Consider the following 19,349-nt stretch of genomic DNA (forward strand, 5'->3'; position numbering starts at 1 on the left):
TAGTGCTGGGCCCATAACATATGGAAAGGTAATATACCTGGAATGTATGTGCCAGTGACAGTGAAAGAGGTGTGTGGAAGCAAAGCTGCAGTGGGCAAAGGAAACGGCTGCAGATGGTAAAGCAATTACAACTGTGCAGTGTTGGGTTTTTAACACTAAGAGATCTAATGTATACAGTACTCATGCGGCAAACAGAGGAAAAGAGAACGGAGTTTCACAGAAGTATGTGACAGTGTGATTTAGAAGAAACATATATTTGGTCATTCAGATGACCAACATACACTTCTCATATACATTTGGTCTTCGCCCACAGTTCCTGGCTCACAAATGCTTGGAATTTCCTAAGTGCAGAGAGTGATACAGGAGTCTTTTGTTCTGTGATGAAGTGACTTTTGGAATCTGGTTGACAGGAGGACCGACCCTGTGATCAGAGGGTTGGAACTTTCGGTTCCCATCCCTTGATTTCTGGGGAAGGGGTGGGTAGGGGCGGGTGGAGGTTGAATCAATCATCAACGGCCGATTTAATCAATCATGCCTATGTAATGAAGCCTCCATAAAAACCCAAAAGGACAGCTTTCTGGCCTTTTTGGAAAGCTTCCATGACACGGAACCAGACCATTCTGCAGGCTGCTGTGCTGGGCACCAAGCTCCCCAAGAACAGAACTCCTTCATTGGGGACCTCGCCTTATGTGTCTCCTCATCACAATAAATCAGTAATCTAGTGGGTAGACAGGTTTCCTGAGTTCTGTGAGCTGTTATAGCAAATTAATCAAGCCTGAGGAGGGGTCAGGGGAACACCATTTTACAGCTACCACTGGAAAAGAAGGAGACTTTAAGTAAAACAAACAAAAACTACTATGGGTAAAAAAGGTTCGATTAATGATTGAAAGGTTCAACTCACCAGGAAGATATAATAATTATAATGGCTTATGTCCCTAACAACATGATCTCAAGAAAGATAAAGCTAAAATTAGAGAGTATCAAGGAAAAATGGATGAATCAACAACCATAGTGAGAGATTATAACATGTCTCTTTCAAAAACTGATGTATCATGCAGCCAAAAAAGATCTGAGCAAGAGCACCAACAAGCCTGAGCTACCAGATGTATAAAAACCCTGTGGCCGGGAGTTCATAAAGATGAATCAAAGAGGCAAACCTCCAGTGAGACTGATCAAGAAAAAGGAAGAGTACGTAAATGATATCAAGAAACAAAAGGAGAGCACAATGACAGACATACAAATGCTTCAAAAAAATCATAAGCTATTATTTAGATTAGATTACATGGGCAATGCCCTAGATACACATGACTTACCGAAACTGACTCAAGAAAACTAGGAGATGTGAATACGCCTATAGCCATTAAAGGAACTAAATCAGTATTAAAAATCGCACATGTATACACACATACACACACACACACACACACACACACACACACACACACACACACACACACGTCTTAGCTCTGCCCATTGAAAGGGCATAAAAGCAATGAGCATTAACTAATACATAATGCTCATGAAAGAAATAAAAGAATATCTAAGTAAATGGAGAGACATACCATGTTCGTGCATTGGAAGATTCAACATTGTAAAGATGTACATCTCCCCAGATTGACCTATATAGGTTTAATGCACTTCTTATCTAAATCCCAGCAAGGTTTTTATAGACAGATAAGCTTATTCTAAAATTTAGGTAGAAAAGACACAGGCTCTAGAACAGCTAAAACCATCCTGACCTAGAAGAATAAGGTAGGAGGAACCACTTCCTGATTTCAACACTGATTATACAGCTACAGTAATCAAGACAGTGTGGTAATGCAGAAGGTTCAATGGAACAGAATAGAGAACCCAGAAATATACCCACACAAACATGCTTGACTAAGTTTTGACAATGGCACAAAATGCAATGAAGGCAAGACAGCTTTTCAACAAACAGTGCCGGAGCAACTGGACATCCACAGCAAAAAAATGAAGCTTGACCTAATTCTCACACCTTATTAAAAAATTAACTCAAAATGGATTATAGACTCAAATGTAAAATACAAACTATAAAACTTTTAGAACACAACACAGGGTAAACTCTTCAGAATGTAAGGCTAGGCAAAGAGTTTTCAGACCTGACACCAAAAGAGTGACCCATAGAAGGAAGAATTGTTAAACTGGACTTCAGCAAAACTAAAAACCTTTGTTCTGTTAAAGCCCATGTGAAGAGGATGAAGACAAGCTACAGAATAGGAAAAAGTACCTGTAAAAAACTCATCTGCCAAAGAACTAGAACCTACAATACATAAAGAACTCTGAAAACTCAACAGTAGAAAACCCAAACAATCCAACTAGAAAATGGACAAATGACATGGACAGATATTTCACCAAAGAAAATATACAAATAAGCACACGGAAAGGTTTAACATCATTAGCCTCAGGGAAATGCAAATTAAAACCATGAGATAGTACTACATACCTATCAGAATGGCTAAAAATTAAAAATAGTGAAAATCACAAGTGCTGGCCACGATGTGGAGAAAACTGGGTCACTCTTACATGGCTGGTGGGAATGTAAACACTCTGAAAAAGTTCACTAGTTTCATAAACAATGAAACATGCAACTACCATACAACCCAGCAACTGCAATCCTGTGCATTTATCCCAGAGAAGGGAAAACTTACATTCACAGAAAAACCTGTGTGCACATGTTTATGGCAGCTTTAACTGTAACAGTCAAAAACTGGAATCAGGGGCTTCCCTGGTGGCACAGTGGTTAAGAATCTGCCTGCCAATGCAGGGGACATGGGTTCAAGCCCTGGTCCGGGAAGATCCCACATGCCGTGGAGCAACTAGGCCCGTGAGCCACAACTACTGAGCCTGCGCGTCTGGAGCCTGTGCTCCGCAACAAGAGAGGCCGCGATAGTGAGAGGCCCACGCACCGCGATGAAGAGTGGCCCCCGCTCGCCGCAACTAGAGAAAGCCCTCGCACAGAAACGAAGACCCAACACAGCCATAAATAAATAAATAAATAAATATTAAAAAAAAAAAAACAAAAAACTGGAATCAGCTCAGTTGTCCTTCAACAGGTGAGTGACTGGTTAAATGCTACTCAGCAATAAAAAGGAACAAAGTACTGACAAGACACACATGTAACAACTTGGAACTGTGCTGGCAGAGAGCCAATCCCCAAAGGATGCATAGCAATATGGTTCAATTTACACAACACTATTGAAATGAAAAAACTTTAGAAGTGGTAGTGATTTTAAGTGGTTAGGGATGGGCTGGCTTCTAGCCAGCCCACTCCAGCTTCCCACACCAACCACATCCAATCCGAGCACACCTGGAGCCATCATGGCACCGCTGAAAAGCCCCTTGCTGGCTCCACAACCCCAGCTGGAGGTGGGGAAGCACTTGAGGAGCCCACGCCGCCGGGAGGCCTTGAGGACAGATGCCCTGAAGAGGGGCCCAAAGGGAAAACCTAAAGCAGAGGCTGGAACAGACACTAAGAAGAGCCCTGTAGCAAACAAGATGCATAAAGGTAGCCACAGCCCAGTCTGACTCCTGCTGAGACAGACCCCTCCACCCACTATACCCAAGGCACACAGAAGAAAGGCCAGCCTATTTCCAGGCACCAAAATGACTGGACTCCCCTCCACTGTCCTATACAAGGCGCTGACTTTCAACAAAATATGACAAGGCACACGACAAACCAGAAGGAAATACCAAACTCCAGAGACAACACGATCATCAAGGATATGACACAGAAGAAGGAAGTAACACACAGAAAATTTAACACAAGTAGGATTAATATGCGAAAACCTCTAGTGGAAAAGTTGACAACATACAAGATGGGAAATTCAGCAGAGAGAAACCGTAAGAATCAAACAGAAATGCTAGAAATGAAATGTTAAAAAAAAAAAGAGATGAAGAAAGCCATCAGTGGGTTCACAAGTAGACTCAACACAGCCAAGGAAAGAATTAGTAAACTTGAAGCCAGGTCTATAGAAATTACTCAAACAGAAAGACCAAAAGGAAATTAAAGAGACACCACAACTAAGTGCAATGCATGATTCTGAACTGGATCCTGGGCCAAGAAAAAGAAAACCCGTAAAGCACGTTATTGAAACAACTGAGAACACCAGAATAAATTGCAGATTGTTGTGCGGCGTTTGTTGTGTAGTATTTATTGTGCAGTATTGCATCTAGATCAAACGTCCTTGTTTGGATAATTGTGCTGTGGTTATATAAGAACATGCTGTTTTTCTTAGAAATACGCACTGAGTATTTAGGCCTCAAGGGAACAGTATCTCTAATTTACTCTCAAAAGATTTAGGAAAAATAGTCAAAGAGAGAATGATAAAGCAAATGTGGCACAATATAAATAACTGGTGATTCTGTGTAGAAGGCGTATGACAGGAAGTTCCTTATCATTCTAGTAACTTTTCCCTAAGTGTGGAATGATATCTAAGTAACAAGTTAGAAAGTTCCCTAGCCCCTGGGCCCAGATGCTCCTATAAGGTTGGTCTATCAAACAAGGTCAAGATTATAACCAACTAGTACAAACTGACTTAGAGGCTGGTAAAAGAGAATGCTTCCCAGCTCATTTCATAAACCTAATATAAATGTGATAACAAAAACTATTCAAGGAGCACGTGGAAAAGGAATGATAGTAACAGGCTAAGCTCACTTCTTAAAGCAGTTTCAAAAATCCTAAATAAAATATCAGCAAACCAAAGCTGGCAATAAACATACAAAAACCAGGAGGACGGTTCAAAATGAGAAAATCTATTAATGTGAAAGAGTAAATGATAAAATCACGTAATATAAACAAAGCAGTAATGTAAAACAGTAAAGAAGAAACACCACACACTCCCAATAAATGCAGAAAAAGGATTAATATAAAAATCAATACATTTTTGTAATGTAAAACTTCCCAGCAAACAAGGACTAGATGGGTACTTCCTTAGCCTCATAAAGGTATCTGGTTTTCTAAGTCCTAGAGAAAATCTTACATTTAATGCTGAAACACTAAAAGCCATCCCTTTTGGGTTGGGAAGATAAGAATGCTTACTATTACCACTTCTAAGTGAAGCTGCAAGAAAAGAAACACCAGGAAAAAAAAGTAAAGAAGTTTTAAAAGAGAAAAAAGATTTGAAAGAAAACACAAAAATGTCTAAACAGAAAGTCTATTCTCTAATAGACAATTAATAAGGGAGTTCAGAAAACTGATCCCCAAATTCATACAGAAGAGGAAAAGGTCCAGAACAGGCAACACGATGGCTGAGGACAGAAGAGGAGCCCACCAACTGGGAGGACTTGTCACGAAGCTCCTATAAATGTGATGAGATGGTGCCCGTGCAAGGACTGACCAACGGCCAAGTCCAAAACCAGGCTCTGGCCCCTGTGAAATCCTGACCCACGACAAATCAGCAGCGAAGGCAGGGATGGTTCCCAGAGGGGACAGATGAGGGAGCCCTGCCCTCGGGCTGCACAATCACAGCATGGCCCTGAGGCTGGAAGAACCTCAATGTGGAATGTGGGCGAGCGAGCTGGCAGAGGGCCCAGAACAGACCTGACACCACAGGCTGGAGGGCAGTGGCCCAGATGGGGCTGACAGAGAAGCAGAGTGAGGGCCTCTGGAGGACCCGCGGAGAGCAGGGGGAGGTGACTAAGAGAGTCCGAGGCTCCAGGACACCACGAGATGTGGCAGGTCCTCTGGTCACCACCGTCATCCCAACTCCTAACGACACGGGGTGGGCAGGGCCTCTGTCCTGGGGGGAGATGAGGGCTCAGGGATGACACTGGGGCCCAGCCTACAGGGCCAAACGGGATGCCTGCCTGCATCAGATGTGCGCTTACTTCTTTTACACAGAAACGAGGACTTGTCGTGGCAGCTCTCAGCATGCCAGCTATGCAGGTCGTGGTGGCGGAGCGTGGGGAAGTGGAAGCATTGCAGCTGCGCGCAGAACACACCGTCACCCTCTGACGTGGCCGCCGCGAAGATGGGGTCCGGGGGCAGAAGCACCTCTGAGGAGCCTGCGGGACAGACAGCGTCACAGCATGATGGCAGCAGGCCAGGGAGCAGGGAGGCAGGCACACTTAGAAACGTTACTACAACATCAGAGGCCCTGCAAGGACGGCAGTGCCCACAGGAAGGAGAAAGACGCCCCTTCCTCCTCAGAGGGACTCAGCCAGTGAGAAGCTGTGGACTCTCTTCGACCACAGTGTCAGGACCACAAGTGTGCCCAGGAGTATCCGCACTGTCCTAAAGGCTGGCACCCTCTACTGGGGTTAGGGATTCACCCCAAGAGCTGGGATTAGGGCAGGTGAGAACCTACTAGAATGATCCTCTGCAGGCATGCTATGACTCTTGAGCCTGGAAACCTAATGGCCATTTCCGAATCAACTACTCCACCGGGAAATAGGAACAGGCACTCACACTCCAGGAGTACAGGTCAGGGATGCTCCAGCAGGACCTTTGAGGACTGAGGGGGGGCCACTTGGGGGGAAGCCACTGCCCGGGGCCCTGACCGGTCTGTGTGGAGACACGGCCGCCCACCTGCCACAAGGTCCCCCAGGCTGGGAGACAAGTGAGCTCTGCCCGAGTGCAACGTCCCTTCACTTTCCACAGGGAGGTGACAGAGCAAGCAGCCCGGGATCCCCAGGCTCACCAGCCCTCACTTGTCCTCAGAGACACATCAACAGCAGGACTGGGATGTGTTTGGGAAAAGGAACTGGCCCCAAGCTCAAGCCAGAGGCCCAAGGAGCAGCCTAACAGGAGAGGCCCAAGGAGGGACAGGGCAAGGCATGTGGCTCGGGTGGCAGGTGGAGGAACCTGCCAGCACCCGGGCAATGGGACAGGAGGGGTGACCACGGGCGGGTGGGAACGCAGCTGCTCACATGGCTCCTGACGTCACCTCGGTAGTTAAAGCAACACACATGTACGCTCACACATGCATGCTCACACTCACATAATCTATTTTAATTCCACCTGCCTGACGGTTCTAGGATGTTTTGGACCCTAACTCTGACCTTCCCTGTTCTAGGAAGCCTGTCCCTCCCTCTCTGGCCTGAGTTCATGTCCGCTGCACACTCTGCTCATTTTTATGCTCCAATTAAAGTTGTGGACTTTGAAACGAGGGTGGACAGTCTAGAAATGGCCAAGGCAGAAGCCACCACAGGTTCCGGAGGAGGCCAAGCCCCACCTGGGTCTGGCGGAAGGGCCTGACCGGGGCTGGGCCATCACAGCCTCCCCGGGTGTGGGGCCCAATCCTCCACACAGCCCCGCACCGGGCACCCGGGTGGGAGAAGGTTGGAGTGGAGAGCTTAGCAATAGTCGCCCTTGTCAGGATGACGCCCCCCAGGTTCAAGCCCAACAACTCTTCTGAAGGACCAGGAAGCCTTACCTTTGAATGCCACCTCCCAGTGACCTTCTAAGGAGCGGTTCCGGCCAGTGATGACGTACTGGTAGCCGACCCACAACCTACAGGAAGACAGATCGCAGGAGACCTCAGTGGGACAGGGGGAAGCAGGCACCACTGTGTGCATGTTTTTTTTAAAAAAATAAACTTATTTATTTATTTTTGGCTGCATTGGGTCTTCGTTGCTGTGTGCAGCCTTTCTGTAGTTGCAGAGAGCAGAGGCTACTCTTCATTCCAGTGCGCAGGCTTCTCGTTGTGGTGGCTTCTCTTGTTGCAGAGCACGGGCTCTAGGTGCGAGGGCTTCAGTAGTTGTGGCACGGGGGCTCAGTAGTTGTGGCTCACAGACTCTAGAGCACAGGCTCAGTAGTTGTGGCACATGGGCTTAGCTGCTTCACGGCATGTGGGATCTTCCCGGACCAGGGCTCGAACCTGTGTCCCCTGCATTGGTAGGTGGCTTCTTAACCACTGTGCCACCAGGGAAGTCCCTGAATGTGTGCATTTTTAATAGTTACATTGACCTTTAAAATATTGAGCTTCAAAGGCATTAATGATTTTTGAAAGTTTTGATACTTAGTTTTAATAAAATGCATTAAAATTCTAAATAATAAACTCACTAGTCAGAAAAAGTTTTTATCTCGGGTGACTCCTGCCAAGACTCTTCTTATTAGCTGAACCAATAAAGCTTTTACATTCTAAGTAAAATCAATTTAGTTCTTGGTGGACACAAACCTGTGAATACACTAAAACCAAAGAGTAGTATGCTCTGAGGGGTGAGTTTTATGGCATGTGAATTACACCTCAATAAAAGACAACCCCTATGAGCACACACTGCCTCCCTTGGAGCCTCCCACCCAGCAGGTGCTCCCGACCGCAGCCTCCCAGCTCTGGAGATGTCCATCAGTGGGTCCCCAGCTGCCGTGGGTGCCACTCTGCCCCTCCAGCCCCCACCATGCATGTGCCCATCCTGAGGGCACATTCCCACCCCTCCCTTTTCCAAGGACTCAACCACCCAGCGAGCTGGGAGTTATCTTTCTCACTTTGGTGATTTGCCAAGCTCACAGGGCATAACGGTGGAGCCTCCACCTGCCACGGTCACTGCGTTCCTATGGCAGTGTGGCAGCCTTTGCCATCGTGCGGAGGGAGCACTGGCAGTATGGTGACCCTGTGATCCACTGCTGGCCCCGGCAGTGTGGAAGGGGTCCTCAGCACACATCTGACCCCAGAACAAAGCCCCCTGAATGCTGGGCCTGGGAGAGGCCGGCAGTTGGCCAGTTTCCACACTTGCTCTCTGATGCTGTGGAGCCTGGGGGTCTAGGCCAGGTCCGGAGCCAGACTGCCTGGGTTGGAACCTGGCACACCCCAGTTAATACGTGCCCTGGTCACCACCCTGGGCCCTGTGGTGTCTGGGGGACTGAACGAGTGGGCCCATGGAAGGCACTGAGCACGGGCCTGGCAGAGCCCACTTTCTCAGAAGGATCGCCCCACCTACCTGCATGGCCCGCGAACCAGGCCTACGAAGCCCCATGTGGAGCAGCCCCTCCTGACACAGGCCCAGACCCCCTGCAGTTGCAGCAGAACCCACACAGGGGGACCAACGAAAAGGACTGGCTCAAGGTGACACAAGGTGGCAGCCCATCCCTGCCCCTCTGAGAGACCCTGCCCCGTCGCAACACCTACCCTAAACCCCCATCTCCATTTGCTTCCAGGGGGCGGGGCTGCTGCGGGCTGCCAGAGGCTATGTCCTGGAGGCCATCATGCTAGGCAGGCCTTGGCACTCCACAGGCCCCGGACCCCACCCCGGACTCACTTGTGCTGGTCCTGCCACGCGAAGCTCCGCTCGGGCTGGTCCCATTCCTGGGTCAGGACGAAGCGCAGCTCCTGGTCAGTGGAGAAGGTGGCGAGGGACCCGTTCACGCGCTGGCAGGTCTGTGCAGCATCCCAGTAGTTCTCCCCGCTCAGGTAGACTCGGTAGCAGCTGGCCGTGCCCTCGTAGTGGTGCCACCCTGTCGGGCACTTCCCTAGGAAACATGAAAGACGGCGGGGAGTTGTCCCCCAAGTTAGCATCCTCACTCCAAAATGCAATTGTACATGCTGCATCTAAGCAGCTCAGAAACCACCCAAGAAGGGGGAAGCTGAGGCTCAACAGGGGAGCTCTGCCTCCAAGACCATAAGCCTCCCAGTTGTATGAGGCTGTAGCCGCTGGGCAGTCAAGACCAGCCGCTGAGTTCGCTGAGTAAAGTGGCTGATGAGCTGGTAGAACGCCTCAGGCTGGCAGTGTGAGCATTCCCACTACATCACCACACCTAAGTATGTCTACTCAGAAGGGGGTTTCAGCTGTGGTTTTTCTGCCTTTCAATTTTCCTTAAATTTATTCTGCTCTTTTAAACTCCTAATATTGTAGAGAGTTCATTAAATAACTAGTTATTTAAAAAAATTTTTAAATGGAGGGAGAGCCTGCTTCTCCACCTACAAAAGGGTGGGTACAGTTCAGCCCCCAAAGGTAATAACCATCTCTTAAAAAAAAAGCAGCCTGGTTCCAGAGCCTGGGTTCAGGTCATGGCTTCCTCACTCGGGCTGGGTGGCTTTGGGCAGGTCATTGTGCAGCTTCACCCATCAAAGGAGGCCCTGAAGGGCTATTTTAGGTGGACACTCCGGCACAGCCAAGTGGCATGGGAGAGCCAGGGACCACGTGGGGGGTGAGCCTTTGTTCATGAACAGGGCAGGTCTGCAACTTACTGCTGAAGCGGACGGGCTGCGCCACATTCATGGCATGGAAGTGCGTGGGGTCGCCGCCTCGAGCCCGCCCCGGCCTCGGATCCACAGCCTCCTTCCCATGGTAAGGACGCGCCTCCCCGATCACTTCTGAAAGCAGAGAGAGAGTGGCTGTCAACACTGTTCATGAGGGCCAGACGCCAAAGTGAACCCCGGTACAGTCAGATGGCGGGGGGATTGGGAGGGCAGGGAGGAGGAAGCACAGATTCCATCTATTCAGGTTTTCTTTAGAACTCTAAAACGTGCCGTTCATGCCAAATGGGTTACATGAGCTTCTTGCTGAAATTACGCCTGGGCAGTCTTCATTTTTCATTATGACTACGAAATGGGGACTCTCAGTTGCATTTTCTAACAGGCTACTGTGGGCACATCACAGGGTCAGCCACTCCTGCTTAACACCCTCCTGCATCCCTGGCCACAGGGGGTTCTCTGCAGAGTCCAGGCTGCTCCCCCACTGACCTGGAGCCTCCCCTCTTAGCTGTGTGTGGCCCTCTCTGTCTGCTTGCCCCTCTCTCAGCCTCAAGGCCAGGGTCAGGGCACCTGGCACAGGCCCTCGTGTGCAGCAGGCCTGGAGCATGGTTAAAGTGTGACCAGAAAGCTCAGGGTGAGGAAGAATGCTAGCTTTATGTGTGGTGGTCCAAGAGTAATTCGCAGGTCTGAGAGAGGAGACCCAGAGAAGTGAGGAGATTTACCCAAGGCAGGAGAGAGCCAGGGGCTATGTTTCCGAGGGGCCTCTGCGCTCTGCCTGCTGGGGGGCGCCTGGTGGAGGATACCGGTACAGGGTCAGCACAGGCAATGAACTTGGTCTGCACGACTTCGCAGACACAACAGACACCTGCCTGCAGCTGGCTCAACAACCTCAGGCCAGGCGGGGGTGGTGGGGTGGGTGGTGGGTGGAGTGTGGCCCAGGAGGGGCGTGGCGCATGCCAAGGTGGGGCGATGGGCGTGGTAGGGGCGTGGCATGGCAACGGGCAGTCCCCACCTCTCCCACCTGCGGGCAGGGGCAGAGGACCTTAATTCCCCAGCAGGGATCGAACTGGGCCCTGGCAGTGAAAGGAGACCGCCAGGGAATTCCCTGACACTGTTTTTATTTAATAAATTATCTTTATTTTTTCCCATTATAAAATAACACATATTCAATGTAAAATATTTGAGAAATACAAAAGTTTGAAAAGACAAAACAGATAAACTGTACTATTCTAGAGGTTGCTGCCCTTCCAATCTCTCCTTTCTACACAAATCCTTAAAACTATTGGGATCACGTCAAGCACTATTTTATGATTTGCTTTGCAAGCTGAAGACTATAAACAGCTTTCCATATTCTTTAGTGAAGATCACTTTCAATGGCTGCTCAGCATCTGTGAATCGATTTCTTTAATTACCACAACGCCTAAGGTTCCAAGCTGGAGCTGCCTGCATTTCCTAATTTTTGTAGAAGAAGCACATGTGTGTCCTTCTGAGACCCTAGCAGCTTTGTCCCTCTTCCACTAACTACTCAGTAGAGTATTTCCTCGGAGTTTCCATAGTCCCTTCCCAGGCAGGTGATGGGATCAGCTTGCCAATCACTCTAACACATAAAATGTGTTCCCAGTGCCTGAGATAAGTTGGACCCCAGGCAAAGACCTAGAGGAGAAGCTGCCCTCTTCAAACACTGCCCTGGGGTGGGACGGCTTCAGCTCTCTGGGACTGGGGTGCCCCGTGCACATGTCTGAGAACCACCACTTCCCGCTCCCCGGAGGAGACAATGCAAAGCCCCTGCCTCTGTCCCTCCAGGGCGCCAGGCAGAGGAGTGGGCAGATCCCCACTGGGCTGAGGGATAAGGAGGGAGGGGAGCAGAGCCCTCCCAGGCAGAGGGCGCAGCCTGGGCAAAGGCCAAAACCGGGCATGTCTGCGACAAGCTTGAAGACCAGCTTGGGTGTAGCTGAAGCATATTTCGCTACGCCTGCACTTCACACCTCCCTTTTGCCTGCTCTTCACACCTCCCTTCTGCCTGCTCAAACGAGCAAGACCTGTGGTTCCACTTGGTCTTGGCCTCTTCCCCAGACCAAGCACAGCACCTGGGCACCTGGTATACAACCGGTCAAACTGCTCACAGAGGGACGAGGAATCTAGGGCAGAGGGGAAAGAAAGAAAAGGACCGGTTCTGCCGGGGGCACCAAACACCAGGTGGCCAGGATGCTGCCCGCAGTGAAGCCATCTGCAGCCCGGGGAGGGGGTGGGGGGGCAGGTGAAACAGCACAGTAAAGTAACCAGAAAGCCTGGTGGCGGTGGAGGACGCTGCTCTGTGATGAGCAGGCTTCTCTGTGGTTCAGGCAGCAATTCTGAGCCTTCCTCTCTACTCCATTTTCCTTCATATCCAAACGCCCACATCCACCCCCTCATCACTCATTATTCAGCGTCCATTACATGCTGCCACCGAAACCCACCAACAGACACAGGCCCCCTGAGTGTCCTGGGGGCCAGAAGCAAGAGGTGAGGGTGGCTGGGGAAGGCAGAGTTCACTGGATCAGCAGCCTTACAGCACTCTTAGGACCACCTCTGACAATAAGGAGTTTTCTCTGAGCCCCACAGACAGCGCGGCGGCCAGCTGGAGGGTGTGCGGCCAGCCCCAGAGTGCGGGTTTCAGGGTGCAGACGCCCCAGAGCAGCTCTAGGCACTGTCCCAGGCACCCGGTAGCAGGTGGCCCTGACCCCTTAGTGGAAGGTCTCACTCTCACTCCCTGTGGTGGGGACGGGGATGAGTCCAAGCCTGGAACCCAACCTGAGTCCAGCCCTGACGTCTCCGAAGGAGTGCTCCTCTCTCTTCAGATGTCCGTCCCCGGACTTCAGAATGGGAGCCCAAGGAGGAGACCCGGCTGAAACGCTACTGAAAATCTGAGGAAGAGGGAATGTCTGAGATGGGGAGGCAGGCAAGGCCGTGACAGACCTGCTTCAGAGGAGAAGTGTCCCGCCTCAGGACCCTCGTGTGCCCTTGGAGATCAGGGCAGCAAGAGCTGGAGGCCTCGAGTCCAACGGGGAATCTGAGTCAGTAGTCAGGGCAGGCAGTGTCCTGCTTGCTGCTCCCAACAGCAAGTGGCCGGAAAAGAAGATGATGTGCAAATAAAGGACAAAATGTGAGTGATTCTAATTTGTGTTTCCAGAAACTTAAAACTTGTCCAGATGAGCCTGTAACATCTCCGAATGAGGGAGAGGGCAGGACAGACTGGAGCCTCTTCAGTGTTCTGAGCTGTCGGGACACATGTCACTGTCCTATTTCACACCAAACAGGTTTAGAATCATGGTCAAAAATCAAATGTTTCTAAGTTAACCAATACTTGCTAACCAACGCAGGATTTCTAAAACCAGAGAGCCAGGAAATAACAGTTACTAATAGCATTTCCGTTACGCTGAACACGTTCTTTAAACTGATTCTCTTTCCCCACAGCTGGGGCCAGTCATGTCGCTCAGGGGGATCTCACTGGGCTAAAGTTTGATGGTTTGGGGGAGCCCCAGGGACCACCATCTCTCTCTGTTCCATCAGGGACATGCCAACATGAGCACTCTGTCTTCCCATTTTATACCCATGTGGACAGTATATGCGGTACACAGAGATTAACTGCAAAAACACAGCCCTATAAGTTTCAAGTTCAAAATCTGCCTCCCTCCGGCGGCTCCTATAGGTCCATGAATGTCTCAGGGCACAAGTTCACAGAAGGGACATTTTACCTTCTGCTACTGCCTGGGACAGAAGCTGAAGCCACCAGTCCCAGGCACACTCCACCTGTGGCCACAGCTCTCAGATGCCAGGAGTGCTGTGGCAGAAGCAGACTGACCTGAGTGGGGCTCCTCCCTCAAGGTCTTCTCAATTCTTAGGTATGTACATCACAGGATGAAATAGAAATCCTGCCTCCCCTCCCCCAGCCCCCTGCTCCTAATCCCATTTCCCACAGAAAATTCTTCAGATAGTTTTTAAATTATTTTTTCTTACTTCTTCCGGTAGTTTAAAAAGAATTACTTATTTTTACTTATTTCTTCTGTTATGTCTATATTTCCGAATAATAGGTTTACCCTGCTATTTCTAGTGTTATCAATTTTAAGTGTTACCCACTGACTTAAGGTCAGGCAGGTACAGGCTTATTATTAGCTCACATACACTCTTACCTTCCCAACAGAGTAGCATCAATTTCAAAACTAAAGTCAGTAGAATAACGTAATAATGTAAGTATTCTTCACTTGTGAACCAAATAGCATACTAAGGTTATTTCGATCCTCTAACAACTTTCTTTTTTCCTGGAGTTAATATTTGCATCGGTTTTAAATTTTTCTTAGCTTTCTGTATATGAACCACTGATTTTTTCAGTTACTACAGCAGATAACAAAGGCTAACAGTAAAAATTTTAAACACTCAAAACACTGTGTCAGAGCCACCTGGCTCCACTTTGTTTCCTGGAATCCCTGCCTACCTTCCAGCTCCAGGCTGAATGGGCCGCTCTCTGGGCTGGGGCTTGGCTGTGATCCTCGGGTCCACTTTGCTACCCTCCTGCACTGGGACCCTGTTTCCTGGACCCCAGGTCATCTTCTTTCTTGCTTAACCCTCTCCTTTTACAAGATCACATCTTTCTAAGAAAGGGTATAGCAACATTTATGAGTCTATTCATATCTACAATTTCTTTATTTTATCCTCATATATCATTGACTTCTCTGGATATAAAAATCCCACATTAATAACATTTTTGAAGCTTCTGGTTAAAGATATCAGATTGAACAAACACACCTTGTTCTCTGAAACCCATTAAAACAACAGTAATGGGATTTTATTTTATTATTATTATTTTTGGCCCCCCTGTGCGGCATATAGAACTTCCCCAACCAGGGATCAAACCCATGCCCCTGCAGTGGAAGCACTGAGTCTTAAGCACTGGACTGCCAGGGAAGTCCAGTAACAGGATTTTTAAAAAGGCAGTCACTAGGACAAACGGAACAGTTAAGAGAATGACAAAGTTCTAAAAACTGGAAAACAGGACTTCCCTGGTGGCGCAGTCGTTAAGAATCTGCCTGCCAATGCAGGGGATACGGGTTCGAGCCCTGGTCCGAGAAGATCCCACATGCCGCGGAGCAACTAAAAGCCCGTGTGCCAGAACTACCGAGCCTGCACTCTAGAGCCCGTGCTCCACAACAAGAGAAGCCACCGCAATGAGAAGCCCGCACACCACACTGAAGAACAGACCCTGCTCCCCGCAACTAGAGGAAGCCCGCGCGCAGCAATGAAGACCCAACACAGCCAAAATAAATAAATAAATTTATTAAAAAAAAAAAACAAAACAACAACTGGAAAACAGAAGGACAAGTGATAACGTAGAGAAGGTGACCACATGTCCTAAGATGCCTGGTTATGCCCGCTGTCCCAGTATACCATCCAGTTTAGCATTTGTCAGTCTCAAAATTGTCTTATTTTAGAAGTAAATCACTCCAAATTTATTTGAGCCTAGAAAGCTAAATCCTAGGCCAGCAGCTGGGCAAAGTAAGAAATTTGCAAACTATATACATTGACCCTTAGACCCAGCAATCCGACATTTAAGAATTTACACTGATGATACATCTCCAAAACTCCCTCCAAAACAAAAAAGCCCCCCCCATAACCCCGCATATGCACAAGGTTACTTACTGTGACGTTATTTTTAATAGCAAACTAATGAGGACAACCTAAAGGCCCACACATAGGAGACTGGCTAAATAAAATACGGTACGTTCCTAAGATGGAGAGCAATATAACAGTAAGAAAGAATTTTTAAAAAAAAAAACTTTATGAATTAATACAGAGTTATTTTAAGGATATTCTACTGAATTAAAAAAGAAAAAAAATCAGGGCAAAAAGTACACACAGTAAGACACTTTTTTTATGTAAGAAAGGGTAAAGAAAAAGAAACAAGTAGTAAAATATACACACATTTGCTTATTTTTGTAATCAAAAAAATGCCCAAAACTCAGAAAAGATAGGCCAGAAACCAATCAAGCTAGTGGCCTATTGGATATGGTGGAAACAGGTAAAGGGAAATAGAACTTCTAAGTGTATGTTTTTATACAGTTACAAGTTTTGAATCTTGCTAATGTTTTACATATTCTAAAAAAAAAATCAGTTAATCTTGTGGATACACTAAAGCCCATGAAATTGTACACTTTAAAGGGATGAATTTTATGGTACATGATTTATATCTCAATTAAAAACTAAATGAAGATGAGGAGGCAAAGTCCTAAAACTGAATGCAAACATTCAGACGTTAACACATCACACAGAAGAAAAACAGGAATGAATCTGGTGGCTTCTGACTAGACAATGACTGTACCCCCTCAGTGCAACACAGTCTAACATCATAAAGAACTGAGAAGAAATCCTAGAATTTAGTTAGTAGGTTTGTTCTTGGCCGTGGTACAAGAGCAGTAATTCCAAAACTCTTTTATGTGTGCTTTAGAATTGGCCAAATGAGTACATATACAGATGGTGCTGGGAACCAGGGTTCGTTCTTATGGGAAAGGGAGGTACAAATATGAGATGGGGGAGGAGAGGAGGAAGTCTAGATTAGAATCGGAGGTACAGCAAATACGAACTCATGATTTAAAAAAAAGTTTTCTGGGGCTTCCCTGGTGGCGCAGTGGTTGAGTCTTCCTGCCAATGCAGGGGACAAGGGTTCGAGCCCTGGTCTGGGAAGATCCCACATGCCATGGAGCAACTAAGCCCATGCGCCACAACTACTGAGTCTGTGCTCTAGAGCCCGCAAGCCACAACTGCCCACATGCTGCAACTACTGACGCCCGCGCGCCTAGAGCCCGTGCTCCGCAACAAGAGAAGCCACCCCAGTGAGAAGCCCACGCACCGCAACAGAAGAGTAGCCCCCGCTCGCCTCAACTAGAGAAAGCCTGCACGCAGCAATGAAGACCCAACGCAGCCAAAAATAAATGAATAAATTTATAAAACATAAATAAATGATAAATAAATAAATAAAAAGGCTGGGGACACCTCTTGACTAAAGGACAGAGCAAGATGGCAAGAAAATACAACATGTAACCTTTGACTAAATCCTGGACTTAAAAGTTTAAAAAACCTGTAAGTGACACTTTTGTGACCATTGAAAAAAATTTCAATATGGACTATATATAAGATAATAGTGTTATAGTAAGTTTCTTGCATGTGAAAATTGTACTGTGGTTAGAGTGGATTGTTCTCATTCTCAGAAGATGCTGAATATTTAGGGGTAAATATCATATCTGTAATACACTCTCAAAGGGTTCAGAAAAAAATGTACATAGAGAAAGCAACTGTAGCAAAATGCTAATGGCTGATGAATGCAAGTAAGGGCTACAGGAGCGTTCACTGCACTATTCACTGCACTACTCTCAAGCCTTTTCTGGAGATATGAAATTTCTAGTATTAAATCAGGGAGAAGGCAGGGACTTCCCTGGTGGCGCAGTGGTTGAGAGTCCGCCTGCCAAGCAGGGGACACAGGTTCGATCCCTGGTCTGGGAAGATCCCACATACCGCAAAGCAACTAAGCCCGTGTGCCGCAACTACTGAGCTTGCACTCTAGACCCCGTGTGCCACAACTACTGAAGCCCGCATACCTAGAGCCCATGCTCCACAACAAGAGAAGCCATGACAATGAGAAGCCTGTGCACCGCAACAAAGAGTAGCTGCCGCTCACCACAACTAGAGAAAGCCCGTACACAGCAATGAAGACCCAATGCAGCCAAAAATAAATAAATTAATTAATTTTTTAAAAAATCAGGGAGAAGGCAGTCCACACACCCAGCTCCCAACCCCTGCATGGTGTGCTCAGGAAACCTGCCCCTCCTTCACCCTAGCAGACCATGAGGGATTTACTAAAAAAGTAAAACAGGGGGTCTCTGGTATGGGGGATACCAGTTCAGCTGAAAGTCATGGTTCTTTATTTAAGGAGGGGATGGCAGACTCCCAGCTCCTCTTCCTCCACTAAGCTCCTCCTTTATTATGTTTAGGTAGTTTCCTTCTATTCCTAGCTTGTTGAGTGTTTCACCATGAAAGAATGTTTAATTTGGCCAAATGCTCTTCCTGCATCAAGAAGATCATGTGTTTTTTCCTACATTCTACTAGTGTGGTATATTACACATTTTAGTTTTTTGAACCACCCTTGCATTCCAAGAATAAATCCATTTGATCACGGTGTGTAAGCCCCTATGTCCCAACTTTCATTTGTTTTTTTTTTTTTTTGGCTGCGTCAGGTCTTAGCTGCGGCACGTGGGATCTTTGTTGAGGCATATGGGATCTTTCATTGCCACGCAGGCTTCTCTCCAGTTGTGGCATGCGGGTTTTCTCTCTCTAGCTGTGGCGCGCGGGCTCCAGAGTGTGTGGGCTCTGCAATTTGCGGCAGGTGGGCTCTGTTGTTGAGGCGCGCAAGCTCAGTAGTTGTGGCGCGTGGGCCTAGTTGCCCTGCAGCATGTGGGATCTTAGTTCCCCAACCAAGGATCGAACCCGCATCCCCACTGGAAGGCAGATTCTTTACCACTGGACCACCAGGGAAGTCCCCTCAACTTTCATTTCTTATTTTAGTTATTTGAGTCTTTACTCTCTTTTTTCTTTCCCGGCTTCACTCACTTTATTTTTCTCCCCATTTCAGGGCCCCCACGGCCTCTGGGCCCTTCCACAGCAGTGGCACCATTAGCCATTCGGTGTTTCTACGAAGAAGTTGAGTCTTTTCTCTTTAGTCAATCTAGCTAAAGGTTTGTCAATTTTGTTGACCTTTGGTTTTGTTAATTTTCTCCATTGTTTTTCTATTCTGTTTACCTCTGTTCTGATCTTTATTATTTTCTTCCTTCTGCTAGCACTGAGTTTAGTTTGTTCTTCTTTTTCTACTTCCTTAAGGTGTAAAGTTAGATTGTTGATTTGAGACCCTTCCTCCCTCCCTCCAGCTGACACTCTCTCTCTCTCTCTTAATATAGTGTTTACAGCTACATATTTCCTTCTTAGTACCATTTTTGCTGCAGCCCCTAAGTTTTGGTTTGTTGTTTTCTTTTAAATAAATTTATTTGTTTATTTATTTATTGGCAGGCAGATTCTTAACCACTGTGCCACCAGGAAGTCTATGGTTTGTTCTTTTCATTTTCATTTATCTCAAGATATTTTCTAATTTCCTGTGTGATTTCTTCTTGACTCACGACT

The 19,349-nt window shown here is 47.5% G+C and overlaps 1 protein-coding gene across 4 annotated transcripts in view; it reads right to left on the reverse strand.

Moving 5' to 3' along the window:
• The window catches only part of DGCR2 (DiGeorge syndrome critical region gene 2), a 69,565-nt gene that overhangs the window by 11,841 nt on the left and 38,375 nt on the right, over positions 1–19,349 (reverse strand). For all 4 annotated transcript variants that reach the window (XM_033837427.2, XM_033837434.2, XM_073790418.1 and 1 more), the window contains 4 exons: positions 10,146–10,271; positions 9,217–9,427; positions 7,395–7,471; positions 5,848–6,024 (listed from right to left, as the gene is read on the reverse strand). In XM_033837427.2, coding sequence (XP_033693318.1) covers positions 5,848–6,024; positions 7,395–7,471; positions 9,217–9,427; positions 10,146–10,271 — 591 coding nt within the window. The remainder of the gene's footprint in view (positions 1–5,847; positions 6,025–7,394; positions 7,472–9,216; positions 9,428–10,145; positions 10,272–19,349) is intronic.

Source organism: Tursiops truncatus, chromosome 13 (genome assembly GCF_011762595.2).
Source record: "Tursiops truncatus isolate mTurTru1 chromosome 13, mTurTru1.mat.Y, whole genome shotgun sequence".
Classification (NCBI taxonomy): Eukaryota; Metazoa; Chordata; class Mammalia; order Artiodactyla; family Delphinidae; genus Tursiops; species Tursiops truncatus.